General features: G+C 38.7%; 1 protein-coding gene across 15 annotated transcripts in view; it reads right to left on the reverse strand.

Moving 5' to 3' along the window:
• Positions 1-23526, reverse strand: part of SPATA6L (spermatogenesis associated 6 like) — a 76579-nt gene that overhangs the window by 22549 nt on the left and 30504 nt on the right. For 13 of the 15 annotated variants that reach the window (XR_011492800.1, XR_002310183.2, XM_070480436.1 and 10 more), the window contains 3 exons: positions 7294-7418; positions 2338-2415; positions 335-574 (listed from right to left, as the gene is read on the reverse strand). Coding sequence is in view for 13 of the 15 variants with exons in the window: in XM_020875107.2 (XP_020730766.1) it covers positions 335-574; positions 2338-2415; positions 7294-7418 (443 nt within the window). In the remaining 2 variants the exon portion in view is untranslated. The remainder of the gene's footprint in view (positions 1-334; positions 575-2337; positions 2416-7293; positions 7419-23526) is intronic. The other 2 variants (XM_020875100.2, XM_020875108.2) reach the window with 2 other exon arrangements.

Raw genomic sequence — 23526 nt, forward strand, 5'->3', positions numbered from 1 at the left:
TTCTACTATTGTCAGTTCATTGATTTTCCTGGAGAGTGGCAGGTTGTCATATGCAGGTAACACTATTAATAATTAAATTTCTTTTTAATTCTAAAATTAAAAATAGGGATAGCAGACATTTACTCAGCAAGTCCTCTGTAGAAGACATCTTTATAGGAGTTTCCTGACAATAACTCTAGGGAATGAACATAATTTAATCATAATTATTATTAAATTTGAATTTTCTCTATTTATTTACTTACACACCTGTTACCATGATCCAACCTTCCTTTATTCCACCCTCATTCACACCCTCACCATTCCAAAGGACTCTGAAAAATAATTTTAGGCTCACGTGTCTTACTACAAATGGAGGTTTGCTTTCTCCAGGTATTTTGAAAGTATATCCAAGGTTCAGCCGAGCTGGCTGGTCCTGGAAGAAACGCCTGGTGCAATATGGAGAGAATGGCCGGGATTGCATGCCTGGGGCCACCCCGTCGAGATTACTCTCCCTTGGCTTCATCTTTACACAACTCAAGGGGAATTTTGGTCCTTTTGGTGTAGATAAAGGCCTTCGTGACTTACATCTTTCTTCCTGAAACCCAAAGAAGAGACAATAGTTTTAAAGAAGAAAGCTCAGTCAGAATATAACTGTATTTAACTGAACTAAGGTAGAAGATTTAACATCTCAGATTTATAAAATGTGAACTCTGGGAAGGGCATTTTAAAATTTTTCTTCAGGTCAGCTTAGTATCACTAGTAGATTTAAGCTATTAACAGTGAGATTTGTGACTTCCCTGGTGGTCCAACGGTTGAGAATCCAGCTGCCAATGCAGGGGACATGGGTTTGATCCCTGGTCCAGGAAGATCCGCATGCTACAGAACAACTAATTCCATGCACAACTACTGAGCCCAAATGCCCCAGAGCCCATGCTCTGCAGCAAGAGAAGCCACCACTGTGAGAATCCCACACGTACGAACCAAGACTCAGTGCAGCCAAAATGCAATAAAATTTTTTAAAAATTTAATGAAATTTAAACAGTGAGATTTATCTGTATTATGAGAAAGCTGGAAAGTCTCAGACACCTCCATGCCCCATCAGACGATTGACAGATACACAAATACAGCAAGAGAGGGGAGACAGAGAGAGAATTTGGCATATACTTGGGTTCAGCGATTTCACCTCAAGCAATTTATTTTAAGGAAAAAGTATGGTTGTATGTATAGCTATGGAAATTTTTAGAACAATTCAAAAATTAGAAGTCAACTATACTGGCGCCAAAACCACCTTTCTATACTCAATTTTATGATACTGAACCTGGCACTCTGCAAATCCCCTTCTGCTTTCCTAGCTGTTCTGTTAGGCTCCACCACTAGATGACGCTAGAGGAAGACTGCAAGACTAGAGGAGGAGGAAGGGATGGGGAAGTTCATACAGGAAAATCTCTACATTACAAGATTAAAACAAGATTAACAAATGGAATAGAAGAAAAAGAGCAATAAACTGAAAAGTCACTGTGCACATTTAAACAGACTGGAGAAAAAAGTCACTGTGCACATTTAAACAGACTGGAGAAAACAGTGAGTAAATAAGGAGAGACTAAAAAGCTGCAATTGCCTTCCTGAAAATTAATCACTGGTTTTCCATTGATGAGTTACAGTGCCCAGGGGATTGATGGATTGGCACAGATTAGTGACCCTGCTTCTTCAGTATCCCTAAATCCAAAGCCCACATTTTTTTTCAAGGTTTTTTCTAGGACCCCATGTGAGGTCTACAAACTATATTCATTAATTCTCTGTATCATTTTAGAGAGGATTTTGCCTGGTTGCAAAATTATGGGCAATGGGGTAAAATAAAAACAGAAAGAAATGAATGTGAAGGGGAAATCAGGGCTGAACAAGCAAAATGAAGGTAGTGCTCAAGACCCTCACTGTTACCAAAAAAAAAAAAAAAAAGAACCCTCACTGTTACCAAAGGGGTGGCCCCAAATACAACTCTGAGCTTCAGCCTCAGCACAAGAAAGAAGTAAACACTACTGTTGATAAAATCAAGAATAAATGTCATGAAACAACAACAACAACAAATAACTAGACTACACATCAAGCTTGTGATTGTAGCTTCTGGATCATGCTTTTCCACCAACTATGCCATGATGAATACATGCCAAACATCATCACTCTAGTGTGACAGGCTGAAGGAGAAGTTTGACTATGTAAATTCAAACCCAGCAATAAGTCTCCAGGTTTCTGTCTGTCCAGTTGCATCTAAACTTGGTAAACCAAGCTGAGGTTGAAATTCTTTAAATTTGTAGAGAAAATTCCTGATATTTATATCTCTAGATTCTTTATTATACTTACAAAAAATCTGTTTCTATGCAGAAACACACGTTCTCTGATGGCTGTCCTTGTAGAAAACTCTATTTTAGGAGCAATCCCCTGAAAATAGAAGAAACAAACAAAATTATTGGAAAGAAGGTCTTTACTCATCCTATCCTAACATGAAGTTATCCAAGAAGCTAAATGCTCTTTTGAGTAACCAGCGTAATCTACACACATTGTCTAAAATGTACATAACATATATATATATATATATATATACATACATACATATATATACATATATATATAATGGAATATTATTCAGCCTTTAAAGACAAGGAAATCCTGCCACTCGTGACAGCACAGAAGAAACTAGAGGACACTATACTAAATGAAATAAGCCAGACACAGAAAGATAAACATTGCATATTTTACCTATATGCGGAATCTGAAATAGTCAAACTCAAAGAAACAGCTAATAGAATGCTGGTTGCCAAGAGCTAGAGCATGAGGGAAAAGGGGAAAGGTTAAGTCAAAGGATATAAAATTTCAGTTAGGCAAAATGAATATGTTCTAGAAATGGAATGTACAACAATGCAACATAGTTAACAATACCATTTTTAAAACACTTGTATTGGGGTATAGTTGCTTTGGGCTTCCCTGGTTGCTCAGTGGTGAAGAATCCATCTGCAATGCCAAAGATGCAGGAGACCGGGTTCAATCTCTGGGTGGGAAAGATGCCCTAAAGAAGGAATTTGCAACCCACTCCAGTATTCTTGCCTGAGAATCCTATGGACAGAGGGGCCTAGAGAGCTACAGTCCATGGGGTTGCAAAGTCGGACACCACTGAGTGACTAACACACACACATACATATATTACCTCATTCAACCCTCAAAATAACCCTTTAAGGGAAGAACTATTATCAGTCCCATTTTACAGAGGAGGAAACTAAGGTACACGGAGATTAAGTAATTTACCCAAAATCACATAGCCATTGAGTGACAAAACTGGGCTTGAACCCAGATAACCTGAGTCTATACTTAACCACTCTACATGAAGCTCCACTTAGACCAGAGAGGAGGAGGAGGGCCCCCTACCAGTAAGGAATCCACAGTCTGTAATGCAATCTTGTTCACCTATTTAACTTCAACTCCTGGCGGTGACTTACAGACAATAAGGAGGAATATATTTTCTTTTTCATAGAAGTACTCATTTTAGCATAACGGTTTAGAGCTGAAATTTACAGGCTGTATCCTGTGCAATCCCCTTAGCAATGGGATGGTGGTAACGATGATTAGGTCAATAATTGGGTTTAACAGTAGGATTTTTAAGAATCACTAAGGAAAATTTATAAAGGGTACTCAGAGTACCTAAATACTCAGGAAAAATTTAAATTAGTAAATAAAAATTATTAATTAAAAATAATATTCTTTCTGCCCTAATTTACAAATTTAGTCTTTACCCAATAACAACAACCCAAAAACAAAGTTGTAATCTCCCCTCAATATTCTTGACCTCAGCAGGAAAAGGAGGGAAAACGGGCTGTCAGGGTAACAAGTGAAATGAAAAAAAATATTAAAGTACAAAGAAAAAGTCACATTGTACTGGAGAAAATAAATCTAATTCTTAATGAACTAATAACAGAAAACATATAAAGTGAATAATTTGTCTGACTTTCACATGTCATTTATTCTCATGTCCTATAACATTAAGGAAAAGAAATTGGACCCTGGGCTGAAATAAACGTGAGAGAATTAGCATAATGCAGAGATTGAGTGCAAACTTCAAAGCACAACAGACCAGTGTGAGAATCCTAGTTCCATTGCTCACCAGTTCTGTGACTCTGAGTACCCTTTATAAATTCTCCATACCAGCTTCCCCATGCCTAAAATGAGGAAACTAATAGTAGCCACCTTGAGGGGTTAAAAAGGATTGAATAAGACAATACATGTAAGGAACTCAACACAGGGCCTGGCATCTAGTGAGAATGCAATGAATATCAGCCATTAATAAAACTTCAGCAATTTATTTTTTCTTATAGAACATCTGAGAGAAATTGAGCTTTCTATCTCTTCACAAATTGTTTAAAATATACTTTGATTAACTTCATTGAAAGAACTGATACTTTACCTCTAATGCATGAAGATCTTCCTCTACAGTGTTAAAGCTCTTTCTCTTATGATTACCTGCATTTATGAATAACTACAAATAAAACTTCCTACAGGTTCTTCTTCCTAATTATGCCTATAAAGTTAAAGAGAGATAACATCTGGGAAAATACGAGAAAGTGTCCTTCTTCTTGTCTTGATACTTAGCCGGATACCAGCACAATGTTTGCAAATGGAATTTATTTAAGAGAAAACTTGGGCAAATCAAAGTTAATGTAAAGAGCTGCTGCTGCTGCTGCTGCTAAGTTGCTTCAGTCGTGTCCAACTCTGTGCGACCCCATAGACGGCAGCCCACCAGGCTCCCCCGTCCCTGGGATTCTCCAGGCAAGAACACTGGAGTGGGTTGCCATTTCCTTCTCCAGTGCATGAAAGTGCAAAGTGAAAGTGAAGTCGCTCAGTCGTGCCCAACTCTTAGCGATCCCATTGACTGTAGCCCACCAGGCTCCTCCGTCCATAGGATTTTCCAGGCAAGAGTCCTGGAGTGGAGTGCCATTGCCTTCTCTGAATGTAAAGAGTATCTCCCACCTAATTCTCACCAGTTTTTAATCCCCTTTCTGCTTTTGAAGAACAAAATCTCAATAATTCAAAATAATAAAGGCAAGCATCTCACAAGTACCATGGATATAAGTGATACACAAAGAACATCTCTGAGGGAAAAAAAAAATGATGTCGGTGATATTCACCAGATCTTCAAAGATTATGGAGGGCTTAAAGTTATGGCCATCAGGAATTCTGATTAGAACCTTTTTTTTTTTGACTATGTGGCACAGCTTGCAGGATCTTAGTTCCCAGGGAGAACTTTTGATGGATGCTTGGTGTTTGAAGTATCAGAACTAGAAGTCCTGTCATCATAAACATTATAGAAACAGGGGTTCTGCATGCCATCTATTCTGCACAGAACTCTTAAATGCAGACAATAACACCTCACTAAATTAAATAATTGCCACTCATGGAGTAGGAACAGAAAAGGTGAATATTAAATATGCTTTTTATAATTTACAAAGATGTAGCCCTTAAAAGAGGGGTTATTCGAGTGACATAAAAGTACAGAAAACTTTCAGAGTTTCTGCAATGTTAAAAATCATCCCAGATAATAACAAAATTAATATTTTGAACTTGGGTTCAGATAATGCCCCCAAAACAGTAACTGTTGTACTAGTTACTGCCATATCTTTTAAGATCCCTCAATAATATCAGTCTGTCACATGTACCCCAATGTTCATTGCAGCATTGTTTACAATAGCCAGGGCATGGAAGCAACCTAGATGTTCATCAACAGATAAACAGATAAAGCAGCTGTGGTACATTTATACAATGGAAGGTTACTCGGCCATAGAAAGAAATGAATTTGAGTTAGCTCTTGAGGTGGATGAACCTAGAGCCTGTTATACAGAATGAAGTAAATCAGAAAGAGAAAAACAAATATCCTATATATCAACGCATATATACAGAATCTAGAAAAATGGTACTGATGAACCTATTTGCAGGGCAGAAATAGAGACATAGAGAAGAGATTTGTGGACACAGGAGGGGAAAGAAAGGGTGGGACGAACTGAGAGAGTAGCACTGAAACATATACTTTACCATATATAAAACAGATAGCCAGTGGGAATTTGCTGTATGACATAGGAGCTCAACCGAGTGTTCCGTGACAGTCTAGAAGGGCGGAATGGAGTGGGAGGTGGGACAGAGGTTCAAGAGGGAGGGGACAAATGTATACCTATGGCTAATTCATATTCATGTATGGCAGAAACCAATACAATACTATAAAGCAATTATCCTTCAATTAAAAATAAATAAATTTTAAAAATATCAGCCTGTGAACTTCTTGTCAGTTTCCCCTCCATTAAGTGGAGAACATAATATCTGCCTTGGCTGACTTAAGAACTGTTATGAAGAAAATAAGATATCACATGAAAGAAACCAAAGCAAATTCACCTGCCAAAGCAGATGTGGGTTTGATCCCTGAGTTGAGAAGATCCCCCAGAGAAGGAAGTGGCAACTCACTCTAGTATTACTGCCTGAATAATCTCATGTACAGAGGAGCCCTCCAGACCACAGCATCACAGAGAGCTGGACACAGCTGAGCAAATGAGCACACACACAGGCAGCACTACTCTATTTTACTGTTGTTGTTACAAAAACAATAGCTGTTATTAAATAAACTGATGCTATATCTTTCAGTTAGTCTGCATTAAGAGGAGATGATAAAACAGATATATAGTTACCAAACTTATGGTTACCATAGGGAAAGAGAGGTGAAGGGGTGGGTAAATTAAGAGTTTGGATTAGCAGATACAAACTACTATATATAAAATAAACAACAAGGTCCTAGTATAGCACAGGGAACTATATTCAAAATTCTGTAATAAACCATAATGGAAAAGAATGTGAAAAAGAATATGTAATAGTGTATATTATTACATATAATATATATGACTGAATAACAATATATATCATATATATAACTGAATCACTTTGCTGTACACCAAAAACTAACACATTATAAAGCAACTATACTTAAAAAATGTTTCAATTAAAAAAAAAGAGGCAGTGAAAGAAGTAAGCCTTTTATAACTATGTGATAATGTGAATACGGCAGTGACTTAGCCTGATTAGACAAGACTCCCACGTCTCAGATCAATAGTGGGAATCAGCATCATTTAGTACTTGGACTGGGCATCTCATCAGGGCTGCTAAAGAGAATAAAGGGGCACTAACCAAGATGAAGTGATCTGCCCACAAACAGGCCCTATTAGCAATAAAACATTCAAGTTCCAAGAATCGCTTTCACAACAGAAGCTCAGCTAGGCACCGGTCACTTACTGGAAAGCCTTCAACTGTCTTCATGAGCACCTCCCTACACATCCCAGGGTGCGAAGGTGTCAGCCGTGGCTCAGGGAAGAGAAAGTCCCGTGTGTTTTCTTCATAGTAGGCCAACTCTTGCCACACTGCAAATAAAGTAGAAAATGCATGAGTAGATATATATTCTGAAGATGATGTATCTACATCATTTAAGCTAAATAAAAGCTTGAACCATTGATGGCAGAGATGATACTCAGATAAAAACAGATATTTTGATCACAGCACCTGGTATTCAAGAGGCAATGTCTTCTACTACTTTTTATCTCATGTGTGATTTTCAAAAGCTTTCCCAAGCATTGATCTAAAGGGTTACTCTCCAAAATAAAATAAAAAAGAACATCTCTTTCCATCCATCCATCCATCCATTCTTCACTTTGACAAATGTTTTCTAAGGACATACCATGGGCCAGGTCCTAGGGATAGAACAGGAACAAGGGAGACAATGCTCTGTTCACTCAAAGGTTACAGTGTAGACTAGGGTTCAGTAGATTTTGTGGTGCAGGAATGTCAGTGTCCCAGTGGCCTAGAGAAGAGCCACAGCTGTGGCTCTCAGCAGTACCGATACCAACCCCAGGAACATTCTGTAAATCTGTGGGGAAATTTCAAGGGCAGGAACCAGAGGTCAGGGTGTCTTGCAATGCCCAAGACACTCCTGCATGACTTTCTAACATCCTACAGACATTCTTTCAGGCAAGAAACCTTTTTACAATTATCTGAGCCTGGAACCTAACTGTTACATACAAACACAAAGCATTTTTTTTCTTTTTTGCACAATTTAAAAATACACTGAATTTTCAGGAATGCAGGTGCCATGAAAACTAAGGAACAACTGTATTTTGCTTTGTCTAGATCTTTACCAAGATCCTTTTGGCACTTGTGAAAACTACAAATTTGAATACTACAAATACTATATACCAAATACTATAGCTTGCTCAACATTTACATGTTAGTATACATCTCATTTCATTTTAAATCACTTTCCTTTGTGCTTCTCCTTTATATTATGGCTGAATATTACACAAATTGTTTGCAGTGAGCTATATAAAGTTGGTTATATTATCTGTGGGGCTTCCCAGGTGGTGAAGAACCTGCCTGCCAATGCAGGAGACATAAGAGACGCAGATTTGACCCCTGGGTGGGGAAGATCCCCTGGAGGAAGCAATATACTTCAGTATTCTTGCCTAGAAAATCCCAAGGACAGAGGAGCCTGCTGGGCTACAGTCTATGGGATTGCAGTCAGACACAACTGAAGAGACTTAGCATAGCATATATTACCTGTGAATATTATTTCAATATGATCAAAAGGATAATACAAAATACTCATCACCAAAAGATCATTTCAGGTGCAATATGATTAAGAATTACTGAGCTGAAGGACAGAAAAGTTACCATCTTAGACCCCCTCGCCTACAAAGAAGGTGCTACACAGTGGTTTGGACCAAGAGCACCATCAAAAAAGTAATTGTAGTCTGTGAGGAAACTTTACTGTTTGGTGACTCTTACTTTATTTGTGAGATGAACTCTAATGAGGGTACATTTTGTTATCTCAAATGTACAAAATAATCAACCTTACATCAAATAATCTGATGTCTTAATGTCTTCCTACTTATTCCATTTAATATGAATGTTAGATTCTAACAAGGATCAAAGCGCAAAAAGAATGTATTCTACATTTTTCATCATATTTTTCTACTTCTCCCTTCAAAAACATGCTCCAGCCACAATGAACTGATATGTCTTTCCCTCCTCTGCTATGTACTTCCTCGCTTATGCTATTTCGTATAAAACATTCTCTCTTCCTTCCCACCCTGTTGAGATATTATTTATCTTTCAAGTTAGTGTCTTACAGCATCTCTAACATACTACAGACTATATAGCCCACCAGCCTTCTTTGTCCATGGGATTCTCCAGGGAAGAATACTGGAGTGGGTTGCCATTGTCTCTTCCAGGGGATATTCCTGATTCAGGGATCGAACTTACATTTCTTATGTCTTCTGCATTGGCAGGTTCTTTACCACTAGTCCCACCCTGGGAAGCTCATCTCCAACAAAACAGGTCCAAAAAAGAACTTGATTTTTTCCACAAATAAGCTCTCCCCTACCTTCCTATTAGAGGAACCAGGACTAGTTAATCAAGCCAATACTCCAGGCTCTATTCTTTGTTCCACTCTTTCACTCCTTATAGTCATCCATTAACAAGTCCTATTGACTACATCTTCAATATTAATCTAAATTCTATTCCCTCCTATTGTTACAGCTACCACCACGGTCTAAACCCCCCACCTCCTCTCTCCTGGACTGCCACCATGACCTCCTAGCTAGTCTCCCTGCTTTCATTCTTCCCATACTCAAATCTATTCTCCACATACCATGACATTGTTTCAGATTTTGACTCTGACCTACTTAAAATCTTCCAGTAGGCTTGCTATCATATTAAAATAAAATACAAGTATCTCATCCTAGCCTTTAAGACCCTGTATAGTAAGACTCTAATAACCTCTCCTACTTCATTTATTACCACTCTCTTTAATGATTCCATAGCATCCCTTCAGTCCTTCTTGCTGTCCCTCAAACACACCAATGTCCCTCAAACACATACATCTACCTTCGATGTTTGTCCTGTTGCTTTCCCTAGATGCATGGCCTGCTCCCTCCTTACGAAAGACAATTGTTGTTCAGTCACCCAGCTGGACCAAACTCTTTGCAACCCCAAGGACTGCAGCACGCCAGGCCTCCCTGCCCCTCACCATCTCCCGAAGTTTGCCCAAGTTCATGTTCATTGCATCAGCAATGGCATCCAGCCATCTCATCCTCTGATGCCCTCTTCTCTTTCTACTCTCAATCTTTCCCAGAATCAGGGACTTTTCCAATGAGGCAGCTGTTTGCATTAGTTAGTTCAGTCGCTCAGTCATGTTTGACTCTGTGACCCCATGGACTGCAGCACGCCAGGCCTCCCTGTCCATCACCAACTCCTGGAGTTTATTCAAACTCATGTCCATTGAGTCGGTGATGCCATCCAACCATCTCATCCTCTGCTGTCCCATTCTCCTCTCGCCTTCAATCTTTCCCAGCATCAGGGTTCTTTTCCAATGAGGTGGTTCTTTGAATCAGGTGGCCAAAGTATTAGAATTTCAGCTTCAACATCAGTCCTACCAATGAATATTCGGGGCTGATTTCCTTCAGGATGGACTGGGTGGATTTCCTTGCAATCCAACGGACGCTCAAGAGTCCCCTCCAACACCACAGTTCAAAAGCATCAGTTCTTTAGTGCTCAGCTTTCTTTATAGTCCAACTCTCACACCCATACATGACTACTGAAAAAACCGTACCTTTGACTATATGGACCTTTGTTAGCAAAGTAATGTCTTGCTTTTTAACATGCTGTCTAGGTTGGTCATAACTTTTCTTACAAGCAGCAAGCCTCTTTTAATTTCATGGCTGCAGGCACCATTTGCAGTGATTTTGGAGCACCCCCAAAATAAAGTCTGCCACTGTTTCCACTGTTTCCCCATCTATTTGGCATCAAGTGATGGGACAAGATGCTATGATCTCAGTTTTCTGAAAGCTGAGCTTTAGGCCAACTTTTTCACTCTCCTCTTTCACTTTCATCAAGAGGCTCTTTGGACAGTCATCAAGACAGTATGGTACTGGCACAAAGACAGAAATATAGATCAGTGGAACAGAATAGAAAGCCCAGAGATAAATCCACGAACTTATGGACACCTTATCTTTGACAAAGGAGGCAAGGATATACAATGGAAAAAAGACAACCTCTTTAACAAGTGGTGCTGGGAAAACTGGTCAACCACCTGTAAAAGAATGAAACTAGAACACTATCTAACACCATATACAAAAATAAACTCAAAATGGATTAAAGATCTAAATGTAAGACCAGAAACTATAAAACTCCTAGAGGAGAACATAGGCAAAACACTCTCCGACATAAATCACAGCAGGATCCTCTATGACCCACCTCCCAGAATATTGGAAATAAAAGCAAAAATAAACAAATGGGACCTAATGAAACTTAAAAGCTTTTGCACAACAAAGGAAACTATAAGCAAGGTGAAAAGACAGCCCTCAGACTGGGAGAAAATAATAGCAAACGAAGAAACAGACAAAGGATTAATCTCAAAAATATACAAGCAACTCCTGCAGCTCAATTCCTGAAAAATAAATGACCCAATCAAAAAATGGGCCAAAGAACTCAACAGACATTTCTCCAAAGAAGACATACAGATGGCTAAAAAACACATGAAAAGATGCTCAACATCACTCATTATCAGAGAAATGCAAATCAAAACCTCAATGAGGTACCATTACACACCAGTCAGGATGGCTGCAATCCAAGTTTACAAGCAATAAATGCTGGAGAGGGTGTGGAGAAAAGGGAACCCTCTTACACTGTCAGTGGGAATGCAAACTAGTACAGCCACTATGGAGAACAGCGTGGAGATTTCTTAAAAAACTGGAAATAGAACTGCCATATGACCCAGCAATCCCACTTCTGGGCATACACACCGAGGAAACCAGATCTGAAAGAGACACGTGCACCCCAATGTTCATCGCAGCACTGTTTATAATAGTCAGGACATGGAAGCAACCTAGATGCCTATCCACAGACAAATGGATAAGGAAGCTGTGGTACATATACACCATGGAATACTACTCAGACATTAAAAAGAATTCATTTGAATCAGTTCTAATGAGATGGATGAAACTGGAGTCCATTATACAGAGTAAAGTAAGCCAGAAAGATAAAGACCATTACAGTATACTAACACATATATATGGAATTTAGAAAGATGGTAATGATAACCCTATATGCAAAACAGAAAAAGAGGCACAGATGTACAGAACAGACTTTTGGACTCTGTAGAAGGCGAGAGTGGGATGTTTCGAGAGAACAGCATCGAAACATGTATATTATCTATGGTGAAACAGATCACCAGCCCAGGTTGGGTGCATGAGACAAGTGCTCGGGCCCGGTGCATTGGGAAAACCCAGAAGGATCGGGTGGAGAGGGAGGTGGGAGGGGGGGATCGGGATGGGGAATATATGTAAATCCATGGCTGACTCATGTCAATGTATGACAAAAACCACTACAATATTGTAAAGTAATTAGCCTCCAACTAATAAAAATAAATGAAAAAAAAAAAGAGCCTCTTTAGTTCTTCGCTTTCTGACATAAGGGTGGTGTCATCTGCATATCTGAGGTTATTGATATTTCTCCCAGCAATCTTCATTCTAGCTTGTGCCTCCTCCAGCCCAGCATTTCTCAAGATGTACTCTCCATAAAAGTTAAATAAGCAGAGTGACAACATACAGCCTTGATATACTCCTTTCCTGATTTCGAACCAGTCTGTTGTTCCATGTCCAGTTCTAACTGTTGCTTCCTAACCTGCATACAGATTTCTCAAGAGGCAGGTCAGGTGGTCTGGTATTTTCATTTCTTTAAGAATTTTCCACAGTTTGTGGTGATCCACATAGTCAAAAGGTTTTGGCATAGTCAATAAAGCAGAAGTAGAAGTTTTTCTGGAACTCTCTTGCTTTTTCAATGATACAACAGACTTTAGCAATTTGATCTCTAGTTCCTCTGATTTTTATAAGTCCAGCTTGAACATCCAGAAGTTCACAGTTCACGTACTGTTGAAGCCTGGCTTGGAGAATTTTGAGCATTACTTTGCTAGCGTGTGAGATGAGTGCAATTGTGTGGTAGTTTGAGCATTCTTTGACATTGCCTTTCTTTCGTATTGGAATGAAAACTGACCTTTTCCAGTCCTGTGGCCACTGCTGAGCTTTCCAAATTTGCTGGCATATTGAGTGCAGCACTTTCACAGCATCATCCTTTAGGATTTGAAATAGCTTAATTGGAATTCCATCACCTCCATTAGTTTTGTTCAGAGTGATGCTACTGAAGGCCCACTTGACTTCCCGTTCCAGGATGTCTGGCTCTAGGTGAGTGATCATACGATCGCGATCATCTGAGTCGTGAAGATCTTTTTGGTATAGTTCTTCTGTGTAGTCTTGCCACCTCTTCTTAATATGTTCTGCTTCTGTTAGGTCCATACCATTTCTGTCCTTTATTGAGCCCATTTTTTGCATGAAATGTTCCCAGTATCTCTAATTTTCTTGAAGAGATCTCTAGTCTTTCCCATTCTATTGTTTTCCTCTATTTTTCCTCCACCATAGTTTTGTCTCAGGTCAAACAGGGAGGGAACATAGCCCTGCCCTTAAATGGAAAATTGGATTAAAGATTTACTGAGCATGGACCCACTCATCAGAACATGACCCAGTTTCCCCCTCAGTCAGTCTCTCCCATCAGGAAGCTTCCATAAGCCTCTTATCCTTCCCCATCAGAGGGCTGAAAACCACAATCACAGAAAACTAACCAATCTGATCACATGGACCACAGCCTTGTCTAACTCAATGAAACTATGAGCCATGCCATGTAGGGCCACCCAAGATGGACAGGTCATGGTGGATACTTCTGACAACACATGCTCCACTGGAGAAAGGAATGGCAAACCACTTCACTATTCTTGCCTTGAGAACCCCATGAACAGTATGAAAAGGCAAAAAGATAGGACAATGAAAGATGAACTCCCCAGGTCAGTAGATGCCCCATATTACTGGAGATCAGTTGAGAAATAACTCCAGAAAGAATGAAGCGACAGAGCCAAAGCAAAAACAACACCCAGTTGTGGATGTGACTGGTGATGGAAGTAAAGCCTGATGTTGTAAAGAGAAATATTGCATAGGAACCTGGAATGTTAGGTCCACGAACCAAGGCAAATTGGAAATGGTCAAATAGGAGATGGCAAGAGTGAACATTAACATTTTAGGAATCAGCAAACTAAAATGGACTAGAATGGGTGAATTTAACTCAGATGACCATTATATCTACTACTGTGGACAAGAATCCCTTAGAATAACTGGAGTACCCATCATAGTCAACAAAAGAGCCCGAAATGCAGTACTTGGATGCAATCTCAAAAACAACAGAATGATCTCTGTTCATTTCCAAGGCAAACCAATCAATATCACAATAATCCAAGTTTATGTCCCAACCAGAAGCTGAAATTAAATGGTTCTATGAAGACCTACAAGACCTTTTAGAAGTAACACCCAAAAAAGATGTCCTTTTCATTATAGGGGATGGGAATGTAAAAGTAGGAAGTCAAGAAATACCTGGAGTAATGGGCAAATTTGGCCTAGGAGTACAGAATGAAGCAGGACAAAGGCTAATAGAGTTTTGCCAAGAGAACACACTCGTCATAGCAAACACCCTCTTCCAACAACACAAGAGACAACTCTACACATGGACATCACCAGCTGGTTAGTACCGAAATCAGACTGATTATATTCTTTGCAGCCAAAGATGAAGAAGCTCTATACAGTCAGCAAAAACAAGACCAGAAGCTGACTGGCTCAGATCATGAACTCCTTATTGCCAAATTCAGACTTAAATTGAGTAGGGAAAACCACTTGACCATTCAGGTATGACCTAAATCAAATCCCTTAGGATTATACAGTGGAAGTGACAAATTGATTCAAGGGATTAGATTTGACAGAGTGCCTGAAGAACTACGGGCGGAGGTTCGAGCCATTGTACAAGAGGCAGTGATCAAGACCATCCCAAAGGGATAGAAATGCAAAAAGGCAAATTGGTTGTCTGAGGAGAACTTACAAATAGCTATGAAAAGAAGAGAAGCTAAAGGCAAAGGAGAAAAGGAAAAATATACCCATCTGAATGCCCAAATAATAGCAAGGAGAGATAAGATAGCCTTCCTCAGTGATCAATGCAAAAAAAATAGAGGAAAACAATAGAATGGGAAAGACTAGAGATCTCTTCAAGAAAATTAGAGATACTGGGAACATTTCATGCAAAAAATGGGCTCAATAAAGGACAGAAATGGTATGGACCTAACAGAAGCAGAACATATTAAGATGTGGCAAGAATACACAGAAGAACTATACAAAAGAGATCTTCACGACTCAGATAATCACAATGATGTGATCATTCACCTAGAGCCAGACATCCTGGAACGGGAAGTCAAGTGGGCCTTCAGTAGCATCACTCTGAACAAAACTAATGGAGGTGATGGAATTCCAATTAAGCTATTTCAAATCCTAAAGGATGATGCTGTGAAAGTGCTGCACTCAATATGCCAGCAAATTTGGAAAGCTCAGCAGTGGCCACAGGACTGGAAAAGGTCAGTTTTCATTCCAATACGAAAGAAAGGCAATGCCAAAGAATGCTCAAACTACCACACAATTGCACTCATCTCACACGCTAGCAAAGTAATGCTCAAAATTCTCCAAGCCAGGCTTCAACAGTACGTGAACTGTGAACTTCTGGATGTTCAAGCTCGACTTATAAAAGTCAGAGGAACTAGAGATCAAATTGCCAACATCTGTTGTATCATTAAAAAAGCAAGAGAGTTCCAGAAAAACTTCTACTTCTGCTTTATTGACTATGCCAAAACCTTTTGACTGTGTGGATCACAAGAAACTGTTCGCATTAGATGACCAAAATACTAGAGTTTCAGTGTCATCATCAGTCCTTCCATTGAGTATTCAGGGTTGATTTCCCTTAAGATTGACTCAAGGTTGACTTAAGATTAACCTCCCTCTTGTCCAAAGGACTCTGAGGAGTCTTTTACAGCACCACAGTTTGAAGGCATCAATTCTTCGGCACTCTGCCTTCTTTATGGTCCATAAATCATATCATATTTATTTCACTTCCCGTTTTCAGGTGGCACTTTTGAGCCCTGATATGAGGGCTCAAATCAATCTTCTACTTCATTCACTAGTTTCATCCAGGCCTTGTTTTGTCAATGCTCCTTTTAAAACGCTTTCTGTGATGGGTATGACCTCCTACCTTTGTTAGCCAGAAACAGACTTCCTCATATCATAAATCATAATCATATTTGACCACTGGGAAGACCATAGCCTTGACTATATGGACTTCTGTTGGCAGAGTAATGTCTCTACTTTTCAACACACTGTCTAGGTTTATCAATGAATGACAGATCTTGGTTTAAATGTCACCTCATTAGAAAGGGAGCAACCCAACCTACAGGAGCCTGTCACTGCCTACCATATCCCCCTATATTACTTTCAACTTAATAGTTATCACTAACTGCTATTTTTGTTCAGGTATTCATTATCTGCTACCATGAATGCTCCATGAAAGCAGTAACTGTTCCATTCATCATTAAATTCTTGCCAAGATTGTCCCTAGAAAGGTGTGCGCTTAGATCAGTTACTAGTACAGGGCTCAGCCAAGACAATCTTGCCTGAAAAGGAATCATACTGTCAGCATCTTTCATAGGTCCCTTGAGATATCATTCAAGACAGATCTATTAAAATTTAATCAAAATGTCCAGAAATGAGTGGAAACCTAGATGAGTGGGATGGGGGGTAGGGTGGGAGGGAGGTTCAAGAGGGCGGGGATATATATATATATTCTTAGCTGATTCATGTTGTTGTACATCAGAAACCAACACAACACTGTAAAGCAATTATCCTCCAATTAAAAATAAAATTTACAAAAAGAAAGAAAGGAGTGGTAAAGTGCAGCAACCCTGTCCCAAACCTGTGAAACAGTGCCTGAGCATAGTGAGTACTATTTTATAACTGCTTCTTGAATGAATGAACATAATGATTAATACATTAACCACTCAGTAGGTACTAGTTACCCTCTGTAAGAATGAGTTTCCACAACTGTAAAAAAAAAAAAAAAAAAAGAGGAGGGCACAGACTGTTCTCTAAAATCTTTGCCAATCTTATCATTCATTTTTTAATAATTTCTTTTCATTCATACATTCAAGAAATATGCATTAAGAACATACTATGTGCCAGGAGTTCTAGACACTAGATGGATGCTACTGAACAAGATGGATACAAGACCTATCCTCCTGACGCTTACAGTCTGTAATTATTAAGCAATTATTCAAATAAGCATACAATTTAAAATGATGATAAAGGAAATTCTGTGGCAGTCCAGGGGTTAGGACTCAGCATTTCCACTGCAGGGGGGCATGGGTTCAATCCCTGGTCAGAGAACTAAGATAAGATCCCACATTCTACACGCCATGCAACTCGGCCAAAATAAATAAAATGATGATTCAGAGAAAGATAGGGAGAGAGGTGGGAAAGTGGGTGGAATTCTAAAATCAATCTTCTACTTCATTCACTAGTTTCATCCAGGCCTTGTTTTGTCAATGCTCCTTTTAAAACACTTTCTGTGATGGGTATGACCTCCTACCTTTGTTAGCCAGAAACAGACTTCCTCATATCAGGGCTCAAAAGTGCCACCTGAAAACGGGAAGTGAAATAACAATTTCTTCACCCATTATTAGCAACAAAACACAACTTTTTACTGAAGCCCAGACCACAGTGGTAAAAAACTACTCTAGGTTCATACAGAGCTAGTTCAAACCGTTGTTTCACCAATTACCAGCTATGTGACTTTGAGCAAATCTTGTATATTTCTTAACTTCCTTTTCCTCTTCAGGGAAATGCAGAATTCATAATAGCACTTGTCCCTTAGGTCTACTGTGAGGACAAATGACAAACATGTGAACACAGAGCACAGTCACCGGCTCTACCTCCCAGGATCACAAATGCTCCGTGACACCAGCCCAGCAGGGTTCCCAGCACTACTGGCCTCCATGAACATCGTGTGTTTTCAGCCATATGTTCCTACCGAGAACATGTGGATGCATGGTATGATGCTCTATCATGGGCTTTTCCTTTTTTCTTTCATATGTTTTTGGCTAGTTCTTATCACTGCATCCAAAGTGATAGCTACTTCTTATTATTCCTACATTTAGCAGGAATTAAAATAAAAATGGGAGGTCCAAGGATTGAAAGTGAATTCTGCTATCTTTGGAATCACAGAAATAAAAAGAAACTGAAAAAAAAAAAAAGTGAGACTGAAATAGGGTTAGAGAAACAGAAGGTGGTAAAGCTTTTCAATTCTCTCTGGTTTGCTCATCTTCTAAAGATCCAAACTGCCACCCAGTGTGAAAATGTCAGAACACCAAGGGGATGTTACAGCAAGAGCCAAGGTTACAAGTAATAAATAAACATATGTATAGGTTGAGCAACTCTCATAGGCCAAGTGAAATGTCCGAAAGAGCTCAGTGTTCTTAATAATCTAATGGCACAGATAGGGAAGTCATCAATGCCATCAGTGAGAAAGATTTCCCCAGAAAATGAAACAAATGAGACTTCAAGAGGAATAATGACTTTAATAACAATACTAGCTCTAGACATAGCTAACATTTATAGAGCACATCAGAATTGACAGCTTGTCTCCCAGTATGGAGTCTCATTTGATTACCTCTTTATAGGTAATTGAGGCTCTGAGAGTTGAAGACACTTGTTCTAATGCCACATGGCAAAGTAAGAATTCACAACCAGATCACTGGACTTCCCTGGTGGCACAGTGGATGAGAAGCCACCTTCCAAAACATGAGACACAGGTTCAGTCCCTGGTCCAGGAAGATTCCAAATGCCGTGGAGCAGCTAAGCCTGTGCACCACAACTGCTTAGCCCGCCTGTGTGCTGCCGCTACTGAAACCCAGGTGCCCAGAGCCAGTGCTCTGCAGCGAGAGAAACCACCGCAACGGGAAGCCCGAGCAACGCAACGAAGACCAAAGAAGAACAAATACAAATAAATAGATTCTTAAAAAACAAAGCAACAGATCATCTGAGGCAGGGGTTCTTTCCTCGCTGATGCCTAGTAAACATTATTCCAAAGTATAAAATCAAGCTCTGATTCAGGGAATGGATACCCATTAAAAGAGTATGTTAAAAGCTGGACTGAATATACATGACTTCTCTGAAAGAAGTTTTTATTTACTAGGTCAATAAAAGAAAGTACCAAGCTCATTGTCAAGCAGGATTATGCTGCCCCCCTGTGTCTATTTGCTTTTTCCCATCTTTGTAAACTGAAGACCCAGGAGTTTTTATTGCTTCTAAGCCGAATTACTAGATTTCTCCATTCTTTAGCAATACAGTCCTATGCAAATCTGAGGTACTTATCTCACAAACTTAATGGTCAGAATATGTCTTAGTGCTATGACAAAGTATCAGACACAGTAATACTGACAACAAAATTAAAAGGTAACAATTCAGCCAATGAAGAATTGATTCCTGAGAACCTAAATGTGGCCCATGTGACTCCACAGCACAGTCCACTTGAGACTTTAACCAAATCATTTTTACTTAATTATCTAGTATCAAGAACCAGCAGATCTAGAGGGCTCATGTCACCACTCTGTGCCTGGTGCCACCAGCATAATACCAAGAAGTGGCACAGGGTAGAGCATTTTCTGAGTATACCTCCAATAAACAGATGTTGCACAAATTAATGGATCAATCTATATATATTTGAAGCTGAACAAAATTAATTCTATTGAACGATTCAAATTTAATCCAACTAAAATTACAATCTGAAATGGAAGGATAATAAAGAAAAAGAAGACAAGTGTAATAAAGCCTTCACTTTGTACCTTTTATATCTGATTAATTTCTAAATTATAATCTATAACCATGCATTCAGTTTCAACACTCTCCAGTCATTACAGTTTTGAACTATTCTTGCAACATTCTCACAGATGGATTTCTAGTCAAGTGAAAAACAAATGGCAGTCAAAAATATATCTGAAGTTTCAGAAAATACATATTCAACCTATATATATATATGTACATATACTAAATATTAGATATATTTAATATTTACGTACTTATATGTGAGTGTGTGTTTGTGTATATATCTATATATTTTAGGACTCGTTGAATATACTAAATACATTTTATATATATTAAATGTATTATAAAAGGCATAAAAAAGATACACAACAAATTGTTAATAGCAATTATTGTCAGAGGTTGACAATGATGAATATGGCCCTTTATTATTTTACATAATTTAGTTAGTTAAAATTTTTACCATAAGAATATTTAACTATTGGGTAACTTTTTTAACTCACAAAAAATTACATAAGACCTGGTCCTGCTTCTATTTCATTAGCAAACTAAAATATAACTTGCCACTGATGATAGATGTTTGAACATAAAACTGGGTCAAATTAAAAACTCAATGCCCTGATTTTAGCTTGTCACTTTCTTCCCTCTGTTCTGTCTACCTAAGAAACCACAGATATATATAAGAGTGTCCATCCCCAGACCCACTGAGATCTTAGGGTTCTTGTCTGTTTTTAGGACCTGCCTTGACCAATAAACCAACAGGAAGAAGAAAGAACGACAGACTTTGGGTCCACTCTATTGGGGCCCTTGATCTGCTCCAAACCACCACAGCGAGCAGGGCCACAGTCTTCAGAAAAGCCTCCACAGCCACCTGTTTTAGCTGAGGTATCTGCCAGGCTCACCTCCTTCTCCCATGCTTTCTTAAGAAAAAGAAAATTTCACACAATGAAATATTAAAGTAATGCAAACATATGTATTAAGCATAATGGATTTAAAACTTTGGTGAAAATATCAGGAATTTACACCAAAATGCAATGCTAATATCCAGACATCACTCCACAGGTAATTAAAGGACACTGACCATCATGTTATACAGAAGGAAAGAAAACAAATTATAATATAGGAAAGTGGAAACTTTTAAGAATTTAAAATGTTAAGTTTGTCACAAATCACATCTAAAAAGAAGGGACCAAAAATATGGTAAAATATATTTTAGAGAAATTATTACACACTTTTTAAACACAAAAAAATCCAAATGATAGCATCCAGCATTAGCCAAGGTATGGGGAGCAAGTACACTACATAATGTTAAATGCAGTAAAAATAATGGAAACTTGCCGGGGATCAGTTTACTCCCAGGTTATAAGATATGGTTCAATCTAGTAATTCTATCCTTTACAAATATATTGAGAAAAAAATAATTGTTGTAAATATAAAGACAAAGAAATCCTAATGTTCAACAATATGAATTTAAGGTTCATAGTAACGCTACGGAAAATACATAGCTATTGAAAATGACAAATAAGTTACCTATACACAACAATTTAGAGTGATAAGGTAAAAAATATTATTTACATACTTCTTATAGACCTATAATAATACAAGTAAATTCATGAAATTATTTTATGATATAAAAAATAATGCTTTTGGGCCTATGTTTTTAAAAATTACAATAGAAGGACTTCCCTGGTAAGATTCAACGGTAAAGAATCTGCCTGCCAATGCAGGAGACACGGGTCTGATCCCTAATCTGGGAAGATTCCACATGCCACGGGAGCAACTAAGCCCACGCACCACAGCTATTGAGCCTGTGCTCTAGAGCCCGGGAGCCGCAACTCCTAAGACCATGTGCGGCAACTACTGAAGCCTGGGCACACTAGAGCCTAGCTCAGCAGCAAGAGAAGTCCGCACAATGAGAAGCCCACACACAGCAATGAAGAGCAGCCACTGCTCGCCACAATTAGAGAAAGGCCACACAGCTTCAAAGACCCAGCACTGCTGCTGCTGCTAGGTCACCAGTTGTGTCCAACTCTGTGCGACGCCATAGACAGCAGCCCACCAGGCTCCCCCGTCCCTGGGATTCTCCAGGCAAGAACACTGGAGTGAGCTGCCATTTCCTTCTCCAAGACCCAGCACAGTTACAAACAAAATAAATAAATAATTAAAAATTAGTTTTAAAAAATTACAATATAACAGTGACATATAATTGGGGAAGCTAGTAAAAGACAAAATATATGACTTTATTTACTTAAAAAAATCCATATCCATATGGTCTTCTAACCACAGAAAAGTATCAAGAAACGTGACCACCAAGTATCACCAAAATATAAATAAAAGTTTCTTCATAATTTGGGAATGCTTTTTACAAGTCAAAACTGTGAAGTTGGGAAGGGAAAAGGTAAAATGTATGGTAGCAAAGATCAGAAGAGTATGTGAGATGTTTCTGAGTTTTAGGTATCCTCTCTCTTTCTCACACAGAGACTTTAAAATCACCAGATAATCAGCCACATTGAGAAACTCTGAGAACTGGTGTCACCAGGTGGAAGTTACTACTTGCTCTCACTAGCTCAGGTCTCTTGCATAACACAAAACAAAGGCATTACAGAATGCTTTCCTACTCAAGTCCCATGATTCCTGCACAGAAGTCACGAACTTTTTCTGCAAAGGGCCAGAAAGTAAAGCGTTTTAAGCTCTGAAAGCCATATAGTCACAACTAGTCAACTCTCACTGTAATACAAAAGCAGCCATAAACACTTCTCTGAATGAGTGTGGATAAAACCATCACAGATGATGAAATTCGAATTTCATATAATTTCCATTGATCAATAAATCTCTTTCTTTAAAAAAATTCTTTTCCAACCATTTAAAAATGTAAAAACCACAGACAGTTTGTTTGGCAGTTCCTTAAAAAGCTAAACAGGGAATTACCATATGATCTATCAATTCCACTCCTAGGTATATAACCAAATATGAGAACCAAAAACGCATACACAACTTGTACAGGAAAGTTTACAGAAGTGCTACTCATAATATCCAAACAGTGGAAACAACCCTAATGTCCATCAATTGATGAGTGGATAAGCAAAATATGGCATATTCATATAAAAGATCATTAGTCATAAAGAGGAATGAAGTACTGATACATGCTACAACAAGGATGAACTTTGAAAACATTTTGCTAACTGAAAGAAGTCAGACATAAAGGGCACAAATTGCCTAATTCCATTTACATGAAAAGTACAGTATGAGCAAATCAACTAGAGACAGAAATCAGATTAGTGGTGGCCAGGGGTTGGGAGGAAGAAAGAATGAAGAGTGAGTGCTAATGAGCACAGGGTTTCTTTGGAGGGAATAAAAATTCTAAAACTAGATAAGTGGTGATGGCTACACAATCTTGTGAACATACTAAAAACAACTGAATTGTATACTTGAAAATGGTGAATTTTACAGTATATGAGTAAATCTCAGTTCTTTAAAATGTGGAAGCCAATCTTATTAGCTCATGGGTCATACAAAAACAGACCACAGCTGGATTTGGCCTGGGAGCTGTAGTTTGTCAACCCCATTCTAATCAACAGAGAAGATGGCTTTGGGCTAAACTCACACACACACACACACACACACACACACACACACAAACACTCACTCCACAAATTACAACACCATCAAAAGCAAACACTTGAAAAAAGCT

This window comes from Odocoileus virginianus, chromosome 18 (genome assembly GCF_023699985.2).
Source record: "Odocoileus virginianus isolate 20LAN1187 ecotype Illinois chromosome 18, Ovbor_1.2, whole genome shotgun sequence".
Lineage (NCBI taxonomy): Eukaryota > Metazoa > Chordata > Mammalia > Artiodactyla > Cervidae > Odocoileus > Odocoileus virginianus.